The sequence below is a fragment of the Pithys albifrons genome, chromosome 4 (assembly GCF_047495875.1).
Source record: "Pithys albifrons albifrons isolate INPA30051 chromosome 4, PitAlb_v1, whole genome shotgun sequence".
Classification (NCBI taxonomy): Eukaryota; Metazoa; Chordata; class Aves; order Passeriformes; family Thamnophilidae; genus Pithys; species Pithys albifrons.
Window position 1 is genome coordinate 34822602 of NC_092461.1, and position 20268 is coordinate 34842869.

Consider the following 20268-nt stretch of genomic DNA (forward strand, 5'->3'; position numbering starts at 1 on the left):
CTTCAGTCCCCCTGCTTTATTACTAATGTGGACAAAAGCTTCAGGTTTGAAGCTGGCAACAGAATAACAGGAAGAGGCAAAGAGCACCAACTGTTACAAGACAGTAACTGAGGCTGAGCAGTTCTGTTCTAACCCATGTTTGACTGAACATTCCCTAAGGAACTGACCTTATTAAAGAGCAGTGAATTGCTAGCACACTGTCACTAACTTCCTACTTATGGGAAAATTATGGAAAAGCTTAAAATTTCCAGCTAGTAGTTAAATACAGTTTCTATTTCATATCTTAATGGAATAAATTGTCAGCTTAATACATAAAAATATTTTCATCTATTATACAGTATAGATCATTGAGGAAAGAACAATTCACATATAATGAAGAGGAAAAATGTCCCTGACACCATCTGTAAGTGCTTCAATCAATGTAGCATTCACCTCATACAGTTTTCTTTATCCAAGTATTACAAAAATAATCCTGGCCATGCTTAACACATCATATTAAGGTTTTCTCCTGACCTGAGTGGTTAGGGAAATGAAAATGGGAGACATCCTAGCATTCAGAGAAACTTTATCGCAGCAAACAGAGCCATTATAAAACTGGCTGGCTGTCGAGGCCTGAATTTTTGCTATGTAAGCTGATGCCACAGCTATTAGAGAGACATTTTCAAAGAAAACGATAAGGAACTGTCATTTAGTGCCTGCAAAACTTTCATCATGGTGCTAACAATATGGTGAGGTCCCAGGAGGAATGGCTACTGGGGCTGAGAGACATACATAAGTGAGACTGGCAACAGTGGAGTAGGAAAACTAGTTAGATTGAATTGGAAAAACATGCAAATACTGCTGTTAATCTGATAATGTTATGTGAATTCTGCAGAGAAAGCCAAAGCATTCAAGAGCCAGCATTACAAAGACCCCAGAAAGCTGACAGATGACAGAGGCAGCCTACATCTGAGTAGAGCTTTCTGCTATGGGTAAGGTCTAGAAAACTTTCCTATGGGCTCTAAACACAGGACAGCAATGGCCGCCTAGTGTTCTTGATCTCAAGCCCACACTAAAATTCACCTAAACTCAAAAACTATGACATCGCTTTTCTCACATGAGATACTGCCACCAAATTTATCCCAACTTTTCAGAACGAAATAAGTACTCCCCTTCCCATTTTGACATTATCTTTTAGAAAATAACTAAAGAAGGAGGAGAGATACCGCAATAGGCAAGAGGCAGAACTGAGTAAGTTACTCACAGATGTTACAAATTGATTGGTTTCAAGGACTACAGAAAAAGCAGAGTGAAGGAAAAGGGAGGCTCTTTGTGATTGTCTGTGACAAGGTATACTTAATAGCACTCTACAGAGAAAATGGGCAAGGACTTCACATACTGAAAGGCCTGAATCATCTTTGAGATATTTACAAAGTTACAGAAGTGAGTGGTTCAAGGCTTCCATCAGCAGCTTGCAGAATTTCATCTTATTTTAATGAGTACAAAGCAGAGGTTTATAAGTCTAAGGGAGTGAAAAACCTCTCGAATTCTTACAGACTTTCCAATCCTCAATAGAAAGCCTTCTTGTGGTGGGTTGACCCTGACTGGACACCAGGTGCTCACCCTAAAGCCACGCTTATCACTCCTCTCCTCAGCTGCCCAGGCAAGAGAAAATATAACAAAAGGCTCATGGCTCTAGATACAGGCAGGGAGAGACCAATCACCAGTTACTGTCACAAACAAAACAGACAGCTGGGGGAAATAAGTTTATTATTAATGAAATCAGAGTAGGATAATGAGAAATACAAACTAAATCTTACAACACCTTCCCCCCAGACTCAATTTCACTCTCATTCTCTACCTCCCTCTCAGTGATGCAGAAGGATGGGCAATGCTGCTGAGGTCAGTTAATCATACATTGTCTCTGCTGCATGGACAGGATTCCACGCATTCCTCAGCTGCTCCTGTGGGTTCCCTCCCCTGGGAGACAGTCCAACACAAACTTCTCCAACAGGAGCCCTTGTCTTGGGCTACAGCTGTTCATTAACTGCTCCAGTGTGTGTCCCTTCCCGGGGGTGAAGCCCTTTAGGAACAGACTTCTCCAGTTTGGTTTTTTCCCTTCTTAAATACATTAAATACAGAGGCACTGCCACTATCGTGGCCACTATCATGGCCTTGGCCAGCAACAGATGCAACCTAGAGCTGGCTGGCATTGGCTCTGTTGGACATGGGGAAAGCTTCCAGAAGCTTCTCACAGAAGCTACCTTTGTAGCCTGCCCCCCCTATCGAAATCTGGCTGTACAAACCCAATACACTTCTAAAGGTTTCTCTGTAATCTCTCTGGATATTCCAGTCTACAAAGCTTTGATGTTGCTTAAAATAACTTCTTATGATACCCCTAGTCTTCTTGATGTTCTTATCCTATAGATACTTCTCAGCCAGCAAAATCTTATTCTGCTCAGGTTGACAAAGTAGCACTTTAATATTCAATATAACTAAATAGGAATTAGTAAGAAAAGGGCTGAAGTACTAGTACTGATTGCTAACATGCTACCTAAACTTGTCAGAGATGCAGTTAAGGAACTTTGATAACATACTGCAAATGGACATGTAAAAAACCCCTATGCATTAAATTTGACATTGAATATACAATACACCCATGGTCCATGTCCTGGATAAATGTTCTTCTAAAGAAAATCAATTTTATCAAAGGAGACACAGAAAACACAGTAATTTTAAAATGGACCATCTAGCACTACTTTACCAACTAGAGCCTTAAGTATATCTATCCCATTGGAGGTATCTTGTTTGGAAGATAAGTGATCCAGTTCTAGAGAACATTCCTTTTAGAAGTTATTTAGCAAAGCATTATTTTTCTTTATAGTGCTAATTTCTAATTATTCTCTCAGAAATAAAGTATATATCAGGATACGGACTCAAACAGCTGCTATTTCCATGCCACTTCGATATACACATGCTATAAATAGCAGATTATATATAAATATGAATTTATGCAAAGAGGTTTATATTCTATCATATCTCCATATGTTCTAGAGTGTATGTCCTGGAAAGAGGCTGCTTACCGAGGACCGAGTCCTTTGAAAGCCTTGTGACAGAAACACTTAACTTGCAGTATCCACTTTGACTAGTCAAGTACAGCCAGGGGAAATTTAGACATTTTGTTCAAGTATTCTTCCTCAAAATTAATGAACTACATTAACTTCTGAATTGTTCAGTTATATGCATAAATGTTTATACAAATGACATTAAACTTCTTTCTGCATAAAGCTGTGTTATATAGAAAACTGTGTTTCTGTTTGAAAAGACAAAGGCTCAGATTTATTTAGAGGGTTTTGTCAGGGGGCAAGGAAAGAAGAGGGAGAAGGTAGGTGAAAAAGTTGAGAGAAAACCTAGAAATGTCTAAATAGCAAAACCTTCTTCAGAAACTCAGGAACTCCTTTATTGCTAATCTAAATAACAAAATCCAGACACATTTGGCACACAAAACTTCAATAAATATGACACATTAAAAGCATTGTCCTTGAAGACATTGTTTTTATATAAGACTAAGTCCATTTTTATGATTACAGTTCTGATTTAATGATTTTTTCTTTGTCTGCTCTTCAAGTTCAATTTCAGTTTACCCTAAGAATTCATAACAATGTACAATATAAAAAACATTTATATGATTTTAATGTTTAATATGATGAAATGAAAAGAAATATGTATGGCTTATTGAGATACACTGTACACTGTTAAAAATTTAGTATTAGTTCTGAAGCTTTCATAAAATATTTTATTTGTCTAATCATTGAACAGTTTTATGATCACAGATAAGTTTAAGAAGAGAAGAATATTATTCTGTTTAAGTTGAGAATTAAAAGTCTACAGCATCATGATTTTTCCAATTTTTGTAAAGCAAAAGTCTAATACATTTAAGAGGCACATAGCTATTTTGCCAAATGCAGTGTCTTTATGGTAGTGTATATATATAGCCTGAAGGACTTTTTTAACATGAAACCGCTCAAGTCCAAAAAGGTGAAGAGAGAAGATCACATTTGCCATAGATAGAAGACTTAATTAGGTACTAATTAAAGATTCTACAGAGTTCTGGAGTGACAGGCTCATCTCTCCACAGTTATACACTACACACAGCATGTCACAGCCCCACTTACATATTCGCCGTACGTCTCCTGTGCTGGGGGCAGTGGGAGGGGCCGGTATCCTGCAGGAGGAGGGACTCCTCTTGCTCTGGGTGCCAGGAGTCCCCTGCTACGGCTGACTGGTCCTCTACTGGGAGGCACTCCCCTGGGTGCTGGTGCCCCTCTGGGTACTCCTGCTGGTGGTGGAGGCACTCCTCCACGGCCCCTGTGAAAACACAGATAACTTACCAGTAAACATCTGGCCCTGGGCATCCCTTTCAACAGCTCCCTCCCCCACATCATGGCAATTTTGCTTTTGCTACAGCCAGAAGTCTAAAACATTTTAGAGCTCGTCATTTTTCTGGATGCTTAAATCCAATCACACACATTATGTAAAAAAATACTGGACGACACAAATTAACAGGATTCATTGATGAACTTTGCACTGGCTTGAGCCATTCTCACATACACAGGCACACCTGAAACAGTTTGCTGGAATCAGTCAACTTCACTAGAATTTGACTTCTAGTACATGAAATCTCAATTACAGAGTAACAGATTAATTTGAAGGTGTCAGGCTATATCCTACTCAAACCCTGCACAGAGGAATCAGTTGCAACTCCTGTCTGATCCTGTGTAAGCATCTAAGCACAATCCCTTCCCCCCACGAGATAGCTATATATATATATATCTAACATTGCATTGAGATACCAAGAGGGACACAGAAATTACATTATTTTTCTGGTTCTGAAGAGATTTATAGCTGTTGCAGTAAACATCCAAGCACAGAGTAAATGTGCAGGATGCTTATAGGATATAACCTGATACTCTATAAGTATTTAAAAACAGGAAATAACAGTATATTTCATTTGAAAACTCTGAAAGCATGATAAATGTTAACTTGCATTCCATTCCTTTGGACACTTGACATATGGATGAAAAATATAAGACTTCAGCTGAATCAGTTTTGAAAAACATTTGATCCATTTAGAGGTGGACCTTCCTCCTGCCTCCCTGCAGTAAAGACTTAGAGGTACAATCTGTGAGAAACTGGCATCATTTATTCTCTTTTAAACATTGCTAATAGACATCTCCTTTTTAAAGGGGATAATTTCAGCCCATGGACTATACCTGAGTCTAAATGACTGCTGTGGGCATATAGATTTTTTCCAAGGAAGTCAGACCCTCGCTGTATACTCTAACAGATATATAGAAGGAAACAAAGCACAAGATCTATACTATCTTTCTACCTATCAATCCATAATCTAATTAATCTCAAGAGTAGTAATTGAGTAAAAATACACTGTCCTGATTTCAGTAGAAATTTCCAACGTATTATAAAGATTCAGAGTTGGCATTAAGGTTTTCTATCCCATTTCAGATACGTCATATAATTTCACATTGGTTAACTAATCATAAAATAAGTCAATAATCACAAGTAATTAGTATTTCAAAAACTGCATCACTGAATGAGGAATGCAAAAATGTAAAGATACCATGAGGGTAGATTTTATGAATTCTAATTACTGATCAAAACAGTCACAAAGTATTTTAAACAAGCCTAGAGAGTAAGTGATGTAAAACTGTGCTTATTACTTGGTTTTGGCTAATCTGTAGAATGCCTCCTCAGGACAGGGTACCAGCTGCTTATTTGACTTCATTGTAGTGGGGGCAGGGGTGAGTAGTGAAGTTCCCAGACACAGCCTGCTGAAGTAATATAAAGAAATAGGAAATGTGATACTTTCCAAGTGAGGCCAAAGAAAGGGAAATGAACCTATTGGCATAGACAATAGTCAATACCAAGTGAAATAAACCATCAATAAAGAGATTCAAGAATCACTAGGCATAATCACCATGGCATCCTTCAGACAGGGTGCAAGTGTAAGCAGGAAATGGGACATGCTGAAAAACATGGGAAAACATTTGAGGGAGGAAAATGTACAGTTTTTCAAGCAAGCATATATTGATTCTTGAGGAGTAATTAGAACAGATCCATGTGATGAGGTCTTTTCTCCATTTCAAAAAACAGTTAATAGGATTGGAATGGTGATGATGGGTGGAAAATAATATTTCTTACGAGATTACTTGATCTTAACTTTTAACTTTTGGAGAACACTGTAGGAGAATGAATACTCTGAGATGTGCAGTTCTGTATTACACCACTTAGATGGTTACTGCACCAGGCTGGAAGAGACTAGAAAGGCACCAAGGAAGGAAATCCAGTTCAATCTTCACTACAGATTTGAGTCATACTAAGGTATGATATTAAGAGCAACTTTTTAGAAACTGTAAACTGTTACTCCTTTAAGAAATTATGGAGGAACTAAAGAAGCTGGATTGACATTAACAGTGAACAGAAACTCAAAATATTGAGGAACCACTTGAACAGGAACCTTTGCATGTATTTGCAAAACAGATCAGCTCAGGTGTTGCTCAAATTGAAAAGGGCAGAGACATGAATTTTGTTTAAAAATGTTTGAATGAGTAAAATGTATATACATCACATGGGAAGACAGAAGTTCTATGGGAAGTCAGAGCAAATACAGAACAATTGTCAAAAAAACCTTGAGAAAGAGCAACAGGAGCTCAACAAGCCTAGAACAGATTTTAAAAGTGATATCACTTGAAAACCTGAACCCAACTCTAACCCTCAAAGAAAATGCTAATAAAACAAAGTACTCAGAAAAGCAGGTCAGAGGTAATTAAAGTCCTTCAAACCTTCCAGAATCAGGAAACTTGCCAGAGTAAGCCTAAATCACCAGTGGAGAGCAATATGTACATATGAATGTATACATGTACGTATACATGAATATTTTGCTACACAAAGAAAAAAGACTGGACAAGGTTCTCATGGTAGAGCTGTTCAGTAATCAATTTGATAGTGCTGCCAATGTTTTAGAGACCAATTACAGAACAAAAGAAACAAATAAAGCTGCACTGTTTTTCCATAAAATGCAACAGGGCTGCAGGTGCCTAGTTTTTAATCTGTAGTTGAACCCCAACCTGAATGCTTCAGAAAGCAAAAAAAAACCCCAAATTATAAGAGGAGACACTTGGGAGTTAATACATATGCATATCTAAATTTATATATCCTAACATTATAAAAAAATAGGTTCTGCCCTAGCACTACCTATAGAACATCTAGAATTAAGATTGGGCCAGAGGTTAGGATGTTAAATTAAACATATTAGAATATTAGAAAATAGTAGAAAATATAATATTTGAAAAATTAGAATATGTAGATTACAGAAAATACTAGAAAAGATAAGAATATTAAAAAATAAAAGAGTAGGCACAATTTCACTATCAGCTGTGTGTATTCACAGTCTTGATTCCTGAATTTGAAAAAAAACCAAACAATAACTAGAAGTACAAAAAACTATGTCAATGATAACCAACAGTCTAGAAAATCTTACATATCAGGAACAATTAAGTAGATTAAGGTATTTCATACTAGAAATGACAACTAATGCTTATCTGATGGATCCAATGGGAACACCAAAGGAATGGAAAAGGCTGAGGGGTGCCCTTATTAAATTCTACACTTTCCTCAAGAAGGGCAGTGGAGCAGGAGGTGCTGATCTCCTCTCTCGTGGGCCACCAACAGAACAAACCAAAATTGAATAAAACCTATTTTGAAATTCTGTTCTTTCACTTTCTTGGGATTTCATTCCCCTAATCAACTACTTTTGAGGGACATCCATCTGCTTCTCAGGCCTCTGAAAAAAATGATACAGAGGTTCTGTTTTCCACCCTTTCTCTTCTACAACTGTCTCACTGATGAATTAAAACTCCTTGGTGCAACTGCTAAAATTTAATTAATTCTTCTACATTTTTTCAACTGAATTAAGACATCTCAGCTCTATTTTATCACATTCACAGCGATACCTTACTATCAAATCAAACTTATCATGGCTCCTAGACCCCTTTCACTGCTTGCTTCTTTGCCCAAGGACATTCTGCAGCCCAAAGTTCAGTTGTCATCACCAACTCTCCTTGTCTTTGCTAGGAGTCTATTGACTAGTTTTGTTTTCTTTAAAAAAAATCTTTGCAACAAATTGCAATTTATCAAAACTCATTTGTCAGCCCATGTCAGCCCTGACTACCTGCTTATATTCTGAAATATAAGAAAGGTCTTTTTGCCTTTATTTTCCTTCCTCACTGGCATCCTGTCACCTCTTTCCCTTTCAGAAGTCTTTTGAAGTCCTCTAACCCAGTACGAAGAACTTTTTTTACAGTGTTGAGACTGGCAATATATGAAAGATAATGGTGTGCACAAATGACAACTGAACCTCCCACATGTCTTTCTCCAAGCTTCTTAAGTACTTCAGTAGTGTAAATACTTTGAAACAGAATTAAAGTATCTTATTTTCAAGACACATGAAAGAAAAAGGTCCTTGCCAATAACCCCTCAAATGTACAATATTGTTAATAAACAAGTACTGAAGCATCACAGGGGACACTGGTTACCTTTTTGCTACTTTTTTAAGAAAACCTCTAAGTACTTATTAACTGTAATTTCTATTAAACACACACTAATAGTTGAAAAGATATTAAACCCAGTTAGCAAATCCTATCTTCTAGCCAGGTGCTGGTATTGTCACTTTCAGACATGCTTGAGCAACAAAAGGATCATCAATGCCCTTGAAACCATTGTGCCCTACCCTTAATGAAACATATTACTGTCAGATTATTACAGCATCAAGAAAATTTGAAATTATTCTGTTTCATCTTTATCAACACTTTGGCTTTGATTTTCCTGAACCATGGACTAGACTAAATAAAGAAAATTCCAGTAACTCATTTAATATCTTTAGTTTCTCTGCAAAATGTAATGAATAATCTAACTTAACTCATACGTCACATCATCCCTTGAAGATACCATGAAAACTACTTTTGTTGGAACCTGACTCCTCTCCCATGACGTTATTTCAATATTTATACTTGCAATTTAGTACACAAGGGAAAAAAGAATAAGAGAAGCCCAATTTTGATAATGTTATCAAACATACATCAGCAGAGGGGAGAAAGATGCTATAACAAGTGTCAGGTGCTAAAGTGATTTGCAAACACTATGTAGTAATAATAGAAGACAGTTAATGTCTAAAAACCTGGAGAGCACCTTAATGTGTACAGTTAAAGTATTACTTAAGTATTGCAATTTGTGATTAGCCTCTTGTTTGAATCAAGAGTTAAATGTATAGAAAAACATTCTCAAGAAAATGTAATACCATTTAGAATTACACTATACTATGTGAGACTCGAAAGATTTGTGAATGTCTAGAAATAATTCACAAGTACTAATTTAATTGTTGATTCCCACTGAAATAGTATTTTAACAACTTATACAACTTAACAACTTATACAACTTAAATACTTCCTATTTTGGCCTTTATTAACAATAATACCTGATGTTTCAACATTATAGTAGTCCCACAGTGTTTCTAGGATTTGTTTCCATCAAACTAAGTTCCTGCCCCTGACTACAGTAGCAGTCATAGCATCTCATCAATACTCCTCCAGCTGCCTCAGCAATAGCTACTTTATCTTTTCGTTTATCACTGTCTTTGCTCTAGAACCACACTGATTTTTATTTCAAGTTTCACCTTTCACTGGATGGCTGAGACAGAAATTACCCTGATCATAAAAACACAATTGGAGTCAGTTCACAGCTTTCCTTCATTTCATCTCAGTTAAAAAAAAATCCATTTCAGTATTTCCCCCTAGAAGCTCTAAATGAAAAAAAATAGCTTTAAAATAAAGATATTTGTACAATTTAGGACAAGTTCCCTAATACTATATTATTTAATGAAGGAACACTTGGAATTGTTTACTTTTAGCATTCTCAGTCCTATACATCTGCAGGGATTTAGACTCAATAAATAGAGCTAACAAATTTGGTTACCAGATGTTGATACTTTTTTTTTTCCTTTGAGCACAGCCATCTACATTGAATGTTCGCTAAACAGCAAACATTTTTCTTCATGTTTTATATTAGACATCTGAAAAATAACAGGCCTGTTATTTTGGTGCTGACATTTTAAAATTAAACACTGATATCTGGATACAAATCAGAGCTCAGATTTCTGCCTTTTTTTTAAGTGAGTCACCATTGAAGCTAACACTCTTAAGAAAGCTTTATTTCCCATTTCTATTTGAAAACAGTCATGTACTTGTTCATGTTTCAATTTTGTGAAAAATGGGAGGTCACAAAATTAAAACAAAACAGTGAATCCACACTTGGCCCAGATCCTGAGCTGGCTTCATCAAATCTTTCTGTGCTACAGACCTGTTGCATTTTGCTACTTACATGTTACCAACAAAAAGTTATTGCTCAAAACAAAAAGAAACCAGTTGATTCCAGACATATGGCGGGAGAACAGCTGGAATTTGTGAACATATTGCAGTAGTGATCCACATCAGCTTATCTTACTTCTAATATCTAAGAGCAAGTATTAACTTACAACTTCTGTCACAGTTTTATTTTTCCTCAGACCAAGAGCAGACATTCAATCAACAGGATCCCAGCCATGCATACACTGAAATGATTAAGAATAAATGGGAAAAGTAAAAAAAAATACACACTCATGAAAGCAGAAACCAGAAATTCACCATTTCTTCAAAGAGACTATTCCTAGAGATTTGGTTTATGATGAATTACATTTTTTCTCCCCTCACCTCAGTGAAACCAAAATACCTATTTTCAAATACAATTCCTCTCAATCTGGGAAGTGAACTCAGCCAGCTCTTCCTTATTGTGACCTTTCAATGGCTGATAACAGTGGCTGATAAGACAGAGATGTTTTACTGGCATCTCTAGTGATAGGACAAGGGGCAAGGGCTTTAAATTTAAAGAAGGCAGGCTTGGATCAGACATACAAAGTTTATGTTGAGGGTAGTGAGGCACTGGCACAGGCTGCCCAGAGAAGTTGCAGGTGTCCTATCCCTGGCAGTGTTCAAGGCCAGGCTGGAACGGGCTTTGAGCAACCTGGTCTAGTGGAAAGTATCCCCTGCCCGTGACTGGGACACAGGAACTAGATGTTCTTTAAGGTCCCCTCCAATCCAAACTATTCTGTAATTCTGGCACTGATTTCTAGGTGTAGAGCGAAAAAGTGGTTCTCCATATTCCACCCCAAAATATCAAGGAACCTTTAGCCATATTCTTAGACTTAATGTTACCACCATCTAGAATATCATTTTTATAAGACATCTTAGCTGGAGTCACAATTGCATGATCCTTAAATCTTATTTTTATTTTTAAAATAGGAATAGAAAGTTTTAGAGAGAAAATACTACTTTAGTTGCAAAATGTCCTTAGAGATGTACATTAACATGTATGGAATCACGGAAGGGTTTGGGTTGGAAGGGACTTTGAAGATCATCTAGTTCCAACTCACCTGCCATGGGCAGGGACGCCTTCCCATAGAATGTTAACATATGTCCTATTTTGAGTCTTTTGTTAATCAGAAGTCTCAATTCACATTTTGGTTGTGTTATCATTTACATTGCAGTGATTCAGGATGGGAATAAAAATGCATTAAAGAAACACTGATTCTGAAAGAGTTACATTTTCTAGCTTCTCACCATAACAGCATCACATTAAACACCATAGATCCTCTAAGTTTACTGCTGTAATAGATTAAAATGCAGCTATGATCCTTTTCTATAGCTGTCAAAAAATCCCCCAAAATTAAGAACATTATCAGTTTATAATAAAACAAAGAACTGAAAATGAGACTTTCTCCACTTTACCTTATCAGAAGACACAGGTATGCAAAAATAGGGTAAGTACTCAGCATAAACACTACAGAAATTAGAAGTGTCATGGTTACATCTGAAGGTCATCTTTAACAGCATTAGGGACAAAATCTGGGGTCAAGGCAGGGGAGAAGGAAGCAGCTCCAAGATGAATGATGAGAAAAGAACATTCCTAAAGGCAAAGCTCTTAACACACACAGCCCTTGCAGAACAAATTCCATCCACTCACCCTCAAAACCTTACATGGCTCTAGAGTCATAAAATTTTAGTCAAGATAATTTGGAACAAGGCAGAAAAAGAATAAAGAATTATCAAATCACAACCATTAGGAAGCTACTTACCACAAACAGAAATACCTGTGCAAAAGCTAAACATTTTTGTATACAAGCACAAATGTACTGTTTTCTACAAAAAATTGTTATGGACCTAAAAATATATTTGATAAGGTACATTATCTCCAATTTCAACATGTCTGATAAGCAAAAAAAGCTTAACCAACATAAGTTAGTTGGTGTTGGTTGGTTGTTTTTTTTTTGTTTGTTTGGTTGGGTTTTTTGGCAGTGAAACTATTCAGGAGTAATAAAGGCTTAAAAGGTGGGAACTTAAACACACACAGATTTGCATCCTCAACAGAATGTTTCATATATCAAGGTTGGTATCTTAAAACCATTGCTGAGATTACAAAGAAAGGTTAGGATCAAGGTTTCAGACTTCATTTTACAAGTTTTCTGAGGCTTTGCTTCAACCTCTCCTGGATATCTCAGGGATGCTTTCTATTGAAACTGTTTTATCCAACACTGAGACAAAGCCTTTAAAGCTTTGCTTCAACAAAAGTATTACTCACTGAAATCCATTTCTGTTAAAAAAGAATCAGAGCATTATAAACTGAGTCTGAGATCTTCAGCTCAATGGCTGAAGAATCTCAGTAGCAATAGCACTGAATTTCACTTCAGGAATATAGTAAGTGAGCTTCGATTTTAGGGGGAATAGTCTTGGAGTTTGTAGTGGTTTTAGTGGTGTAAGACAAGCCTTGAAGCAAGGACAAGTCAAACAAACCAACGTCCTTACCCTTTCAAAAAAAAAAAAGAAAAATGGCAACGACAAAACCACAAAATTTTACTGTCATCTCCAAATCAAACACTAATAACATTTAAATTTACCCTGAAGACACTTGTTGTTGCAGGCCAAATATGAGGGATACTGTGAGCTGTGTATCTCTTGCATAAAATGCAGATTTGGAACAAAAATTCCCCAAAATCCAGAGGGCTGAACTACCCATGTTAGATATGCAGCACTACACGAAATTATTTACATATGCACATACTAGGCACTAGCAGTAAAAATTAGTATCAAGCTTTAGCAATAAGACCAGGCCAAACAGCAAGTTCTGTATTGCAGAAGTACTAGCTGAAGGACAGGAAAAATTAAATAAACTTGAAAACAGTACTGCAAATGTATCTGTACTGAGCATCTGTAGCAGAATCATTACAAGCATCTATGGCTAAGTTGCAAGCAGTTACAAGAACCAAAATATAATTAGCAAAAAAAAAACAACTCCAAAATCATGAGGTCTCTAATTTGAAAGTACTTTTGTATAGCTGATTACAGTGATAAAGAGGTGAACCTTGGTATATGATTACCACTACTCAGAACATCAAAATCAGATGAAAAAGCAGAAAAGCAGAATATATTACACAGTATTACTTAATATAAGAACAAAAATTTGACTGAAAGAAATTCTCACAGGACATAACCTACAGTAAGTATAAATTCTTTAAATTAAGATTCACTCTGCATTGCACTGGCCATCATTATCAGGATACATGTAACTAAGCAGAACTGTATAAATGGAGTATTTCTTTAGTGCTGCTTCTTCTGACATGCTTTATCACAAGGTAAAACACTCCAGAGTACAATTTTTTAATTATTTTAGAAATTGAAATGCAAGTTCAAGTTACATTAACAAAAACTGTAGCCACAACTGTAGAAAGGAGTTTACCACAGAAAACAGTCACAGTAAGCTGCTGCAGCCACAATCTCTGTACTGTAACACAAACAGATAGGAACTTTTTGGGTTTTTTTTCACACTTCAGAACACAGTTGAAACTGTCATCTCAGTTCTGCAAGGAAAATAGGGGATGCTGGAGTAAAAATAACACATCTCCTGTGACAAAGAAAAATAAAGCATAAGCAGCAGACTTTGCCTATTCCTGAATCAAACAAAAGCCACTTTTCATAAAATAAGTGCCACTCAGACAAGAAAATCCCACTTTTACCTCCAGAGCGCTTCTACATCACTTCATCATGAGTATGAAAACTTAGTAATACAGGAGAAAAGGAACACATATATTCTGTAAGTTAATTGCCTGAAATTCATATGTAATCAAGGTAAGACAGATCTACCAGTTTTTACTAGCTGTGAACTCCATAGGGCCCAAACAGAGACTCTGAATACACCTAAGGAGTAACTACAGATCAGAAGTCAAGATTCTCAGAGTAAGACAAAACATCTCATGATTTACATTGCTTAACAAAAGGTAGAATTCAAGTGTCACAAGACAAAATCCAGCACCATTGTTAATACAGTCCAAACTAATTAGACCATCAGTAAATTGAGGTTGCTCCTCTTTTGGGAGTCCTTCATGTATTTTACTGTTGTACTCCAGGGGGAAAATGTGTTTGAAGGGAGAAACCTGGAATATGTACATTCAAATGAAATTCCACTTACCTGGACAAAGCAGGAACTGGTACTCCTCTTGCTCGAATAGATGCTTTTCCACGAACGACTGGAACTTCTGCTGTTTCTGAACCACCATTCAAATATGTCAGTTCTTGGAGTTGTGCCTGTCTGATTTCATCGTTGTAGTCCTAAATCAGGGAGGGGGAGCAGAGTGAGAAAAAAACCAATCTGTTCACCCATCACTCCCAGCAAACACTGCTCCTGAAAGCTTCCTCTTAAGAACTTGAACACTCCACTGAAAAAGTTTAATATGCATAGCAAGATAGGATGTTATTCAGTCAAAATTATTTCAAAATTCTACATATTAATTGACATTTTTGCTCAGGCATGTTTTTTATCTCCCTTGGCATATTATTTCAATGTAGCTTTACCAATTAAAATTATAATGTTAAAGTGCTGCAGAGATAGGAGGAAACAACAAAAAAATTCAAGGTTCCATATTCTGAACTGAGATCTGCTTTGTAGTTCCAGCTGTACAACAACTGTGTTAAAGCAGGAAAATCCCAGTGCCTAGTGTTGCTAAAGAATAAAGAATAATATACTGTTGTGAGCAGCCCATGGACGTGAAGGAAAAAAAAAATCTGGAGTTAAAGAACAAGCAAGGAAATTCAATCAATATACACAGTTGTACTGATGTTATTAAAAACTCAAATTTATAATATGCAACAGTAGAGAAACTGATGACATATGGCTTATTTCTGTCTTCACAAAACTTCTCAAGGTCTGGCACAAAAAGCTCAAGTTTTTACACAAGAAACACAGCTTTCAGGGCCCTTGAGCCAATCTCAAAAACAAGCACATCAGACAGGAATAAAACAGATGCAGCACCAAACTCTTGAGCTACATGTATTTTTCTATCATTTCTCCTCTACTTCAAGCGAGCCAAAAAGAATGCAGCCATAAAGGTGAATCTAAAATATTTCATCAAACATACATACACACAAAGTATCAAAATATTCACAGGTCCTCCCATAGGAATGAAGGGATACTTGTGCTATCACAAGCTCTTATCTTCTGCAAGTCCTCCCATTTCAAGAAATGTTTGTTCTAGTAGCACCCATTTTTCAATTCAATTGCAAAACAAAGAATCTGCATCTCACTGCAAATCTGAGTTTTACATTTATTCACTAGACAGGTACCAAAGGATAGTCAGGCAGTTTTACAGACAACTCTGAAACATAACTGCCTCAAAAGGAGACAAACTTTCACAAACTCAAATATCTCCATTATCCTTGAAACACTCTGCCTCTCCTAGATTTCTGAAAACAGAAATAAGAAAGTTCTCCTTTACAAGCCACTGCCAAAGATACATACTAGTGTTAAAAAAGGGCACCTTAATAGCATTTTGTCCAAGCTGTCTTGAATAGATTCTGAAATTTAACTTCTAACTTCTCACCTGAGATCATTTATTTAGGAGCAAAAACCAACAAGCAAACATGAAAAGAAAAAAGTTCTGGAAGACTGAATTAACTGCTTCAAATAGCATAATTGAAGATTTTGAGAAACAGATTCCATTATTAAGCAGCCAGAACCCAATATACAACCAATCCATCACAGGGAGCAGAGCATAAACAGGAAATTGAACGCTATTCTGGCCAGCTAGTGTGCAGAAACTCACTGTATATTTGTTGCTGGATCAGAACTGGCAACAAACACAAAACTCTATGTAATGTATGTAACAAAACTTCCATCTTGTCACAAAATGCCAAGGAAGTGTACCATCAAAATACAGGTATCGAAGTTCTCACAACCTGTATCAGAAATACCCTTTATAACTTCTACACAAAACATCCCTTTCAGAACTGGACCCCTGAAAAATACCTTTAATCCTTTTATATTAATTTCATATAATTCCTTAGCAAAGATGTGCTCGGATTGCCACTTTGCATGTTGGGTCCTTTTTCCCTTTTCCCCTGATGCTCTCATTTTCCTGCAGCACATTATTAGACACAGCAGTAGCCTTAGGTCACAGACAGGAGCTCCACTGTGCAAAGCAAAGAACAGAAAATATGGTCCTTATCACACAAGCCAGAGGCAGCAGGAAGATATCAAGTGAAGGGGCAGTACAAGGAAGCCACGATAAGCACCAGTGTTAAACAATTAGACTCTGAAATGGATACTTCAATTAAAAGTAACAAATGGTCAATTTATGAATACTCACTGCTGAAAAACAGCACATTTCAAGTCAAATTAGGGAGACAATCTTTCTCACCTAGAAGAGAAAATGGATATGGAAACACCCTTCAGACTGCACTCCTCCTCTGTACAGCTTTGGCAGTTGCAACACTTGACTTCAGTCTAATGCTGCTGCTGAACTACAATTGAATAGATGTTCTCTCTTTTTATGAATACATTGTCCATCCTGACTAACTACAGACTTCTCCAACCATGGAGGGTGTATGAATGGTCACATCAAGACATATGTAAGAGATTTTCACCCCAAACAGAATTACTTACATGATCCAACTAAACAACATTCTTTTAAGTTTTATCTACAATCTTCACCCAGCCAGATCAACACATTGGAAATATCTCTCCTAACAGACTTTATTTCAATTTATCACTCAAACTATTAGGAAAGCCCTTTTTTATATAATGCTAGGATGGATCCCTACAAAACCATCTACAGCTTTGCAAAACCCTCAAGCAGATCTTTATCCTGACAGTCAGCCATCAATAGTTATCAAGTCTCCAGCCACCTTTTTTTTCCCCACACCTTATAGCTACTTGACTGCTTTCACTGCTTAAGTCTGTGAGGGTTTCCAAAGGTCAGCAAGTGCTTCCAAATGCCATTAAGTGCTATTTCATCACCACATATTACAAACCAAATATGCAGAAGGTAAACAGACTACAGGAGAAAATTTTAAATTCTGATTACATTGGCATGTAAATGCTATATATTGTTCTCTCAAAGACTTATCTTCTAAAATTTGCTTTAAAGACAAGACAAAAAACCTCCGATAGTCAGTGGAAAAGCATAATTAATGCTGTAGCTGTCAAAAGACAAATGACAGCCACTACTCAAAATTAAGCAATAGAGTAAAATAATTAAAAACCCCAAAGTAGACCAAGTTCTAATGTCCAAAACTGTAGCAATCATAGATCACAACATAGTTTGGGAAGGAAGGGATCTTAAAGAACATCTAGTTCCAACCTCCCTGACATGGAGAGGGATACTTTCCCCTAGACCAGATTGCTCACAGCCCCATTCAACCTGGTACAGAAATTATGGTATACTACAGGAAGGTGTAATAACAGGGGTAGGTGAAGTTGAAAGTACCTGACTTTTTGTCCTGACAGCAGTAATTCTGAGATAATTAATACCAAGCAAAGCACCCAACAATATAGTCAGAGTGCTGACCAGAGGGGGTCACCAGAAAAAGGGGTTTGGTTAATTTAAAGGAAGAGAAAATATATACTCAAAGTCAGAAGCCACACTTGTACCTGTAGAAGACTGGCAAGAGTCAAGACAACATAAGCACAGCCAAAACACTCCTATGTTTTGGTTTGAGTTATGCCAGCAGTTTAAATTACACCACTGCAGCTGCTTGAGGCTGAACTTCAATGCAAAGGTGCATCCCCATGGGTCCAAACATTCAGTAAGAGAGGCTGAAGTACTTTTGCCATAGTCAGCCAGCACAAGGATATTTTGTTTCTGACATCCTAGCACCCAATGTGATTATATGTTCAGGACTGATCTGCAAACTGCACAATAACCATATTCTCAAAGTAAGTCCAGCATCTAAAATTGTAGGAAGGCATAGTTAGCTTACATTGTAAAGAGAACAGCAAGTATGATCATAATATATACTCAGTGCAGGACTTCTCTGAATTAAACTAGATAATTTCCTAAGAAAGCTACTACAGACATTATAGAAAATAAAAATAGAGCTGCATTTGGCAGCAGTAAACCCAACAGTAGCTCTAGAGAGGAAAAAGCTGCTCCTCATTGCTTCCTTCAGTGCCTGCTGCAAAAGGGTGCAGGCAGAAGAGATTAAGGCATTTAGAGCCATTCTGATAAGATTACATTTGAAAAGCCAAAGGGAAATTAAGACAGTTGTTGGCTTGATCCCATAGTTCAGAAAAGATTACACAGCATCAGTTCAGCTCAGTACAATAAAGTGGCAATGATCAAAAATCAAGATGGAAAAGTGCACACCCAGTGAATGGAATTGCTCATTATCAGTCTAATTCCACTGGCTTAGCAAAGTAATGACCACGTTTTGATAAGCTTACTTCATTTATGACATTAGGGAAATCAAGCTCAATGAAGAAAATTAGGATCTGTGATGAAGGGGGATCAGATATATCCTTACTTTCAGCACATGCAAAAGCACTTATCAAACTGAACATATTTCCATCTAAAAAGAAAGCAGCTGTTTGCTCACCAGAATAGTCAAGAACTTAATTCTCCTTTATCTCTTCACACCATTAAGTCATGAATCATGTAAATACAGTAAACTTTGACATTGTGACAGCCCAGCATTCCTACCAATACTGTTGAGTATTCCCTATCTAATCAGTTAGGATGTTTGAAGAGGAGTATGCTTATTGACATGTTTTCATATAGATCACAAAAAAAGCCATTTGAACCTTCAGTCAAAGCTAAAAAGTGGTGCTTGAATTTACAACAAGAAAAAATAATGCCCAGGACATCTCTTTGTTTTTAAACTGTCTTAAGGTGCATCTGCATTGTGTTATTTTGCACCAGAATGTATTCCTAATGAACCTCCTAATGATGATCACTTATCATGCTTCGGTTGATGCCATGGAGCAATATTGGGGCATATGATCTTTTATTCAGACAAAAACAGGCCAGAAGAAACACACAAGAAGCACACAACTCCAATCACCTGGGGACTTAGTACCATAGAATATTATGAGCTGGAAGAGACCCACAGGGCTCTCAAAGTTCAACTCCTGGCCCTGCACAGGACAACCCCAAGAGTCACACCATGTGCCTGAGAGCACTGTACAAACACTTCTTGAGCTCTTCAGGCTTAGTGCTGTGACCACTGCCTTAGGGAGCCTGTTCCAGTGTCCACTCTCTGGGTGGCTGGACAGATCTAAACTAGGTTTGGTACAAACTGCAATCCCCAAAATGCATGCAGGAGCACTCTTGGGACATGAGCACCAACTGCTTCACCCCAGAGTACAACTGGCACTTCTAACCTCAACAGGCTGCAGTGGCTGTACAACAGGCATCCCCAGCTGGTCCCCAATACACCTGCACTGACTCCACTCAAACACTTACACACTAATACATGCCTTAGCAAAGTTACCTTAGCTCTGTCTCCCACACTTCCAAGAACTGACATGCCTCAAGACACTTGGATACAATTTCCAGCAGTAAACAAGGGCAGAAGCCACCTTGAGAATGCTTTGCTTTCTATACTCATTCCTTTGATCACCAATGAAGACTGAAGAAGATCCATGGAAGACCTAATACAGTTAGGAACTTCACAGAGTAAAATCACCTCAAGTGTCCAACTTTCTAAGAGAGGTTGGATTGATCCAAGCCATTTACTATTGCAAAGTAGCAAGGTTGGTCCTTGAATGAGAAGCAAATAATATTCTGCAGAAAGACATTAGAAGACCATTGCCTGGATATATCCCAACCCTGGAATAAACACTTACACTGGAAATTGT

General features: G+C 37.2%; 1 protein-coding gene across 1 annotated transcript in view; it reads right to left on the reverse strand.

Annotated features, from left to right (window-relative positions):
* Positions 1-20268, reverse strand: part of KHDRBS3 (KH RNA binding domain containing, signal transduction associated 3) — a 94353-nt gene that overhangs the window by 30671 nt on the left and 43414 nt on the right. The window contains exons 5-6 of the mRNA XM_071553797.1: positions 14608-14747; positions 4155-4347 (exon numbers count right to left, since the gene is read on the reverse strand). Coding sequence (XP_071409898.1) covers positions 4155-4347; positions 14608-14747 — 333 coding nt within the window. The remainder of the gene's footprint in view (positions 1-4154; positions 4348-14607; positions 14748-20268) is intronic.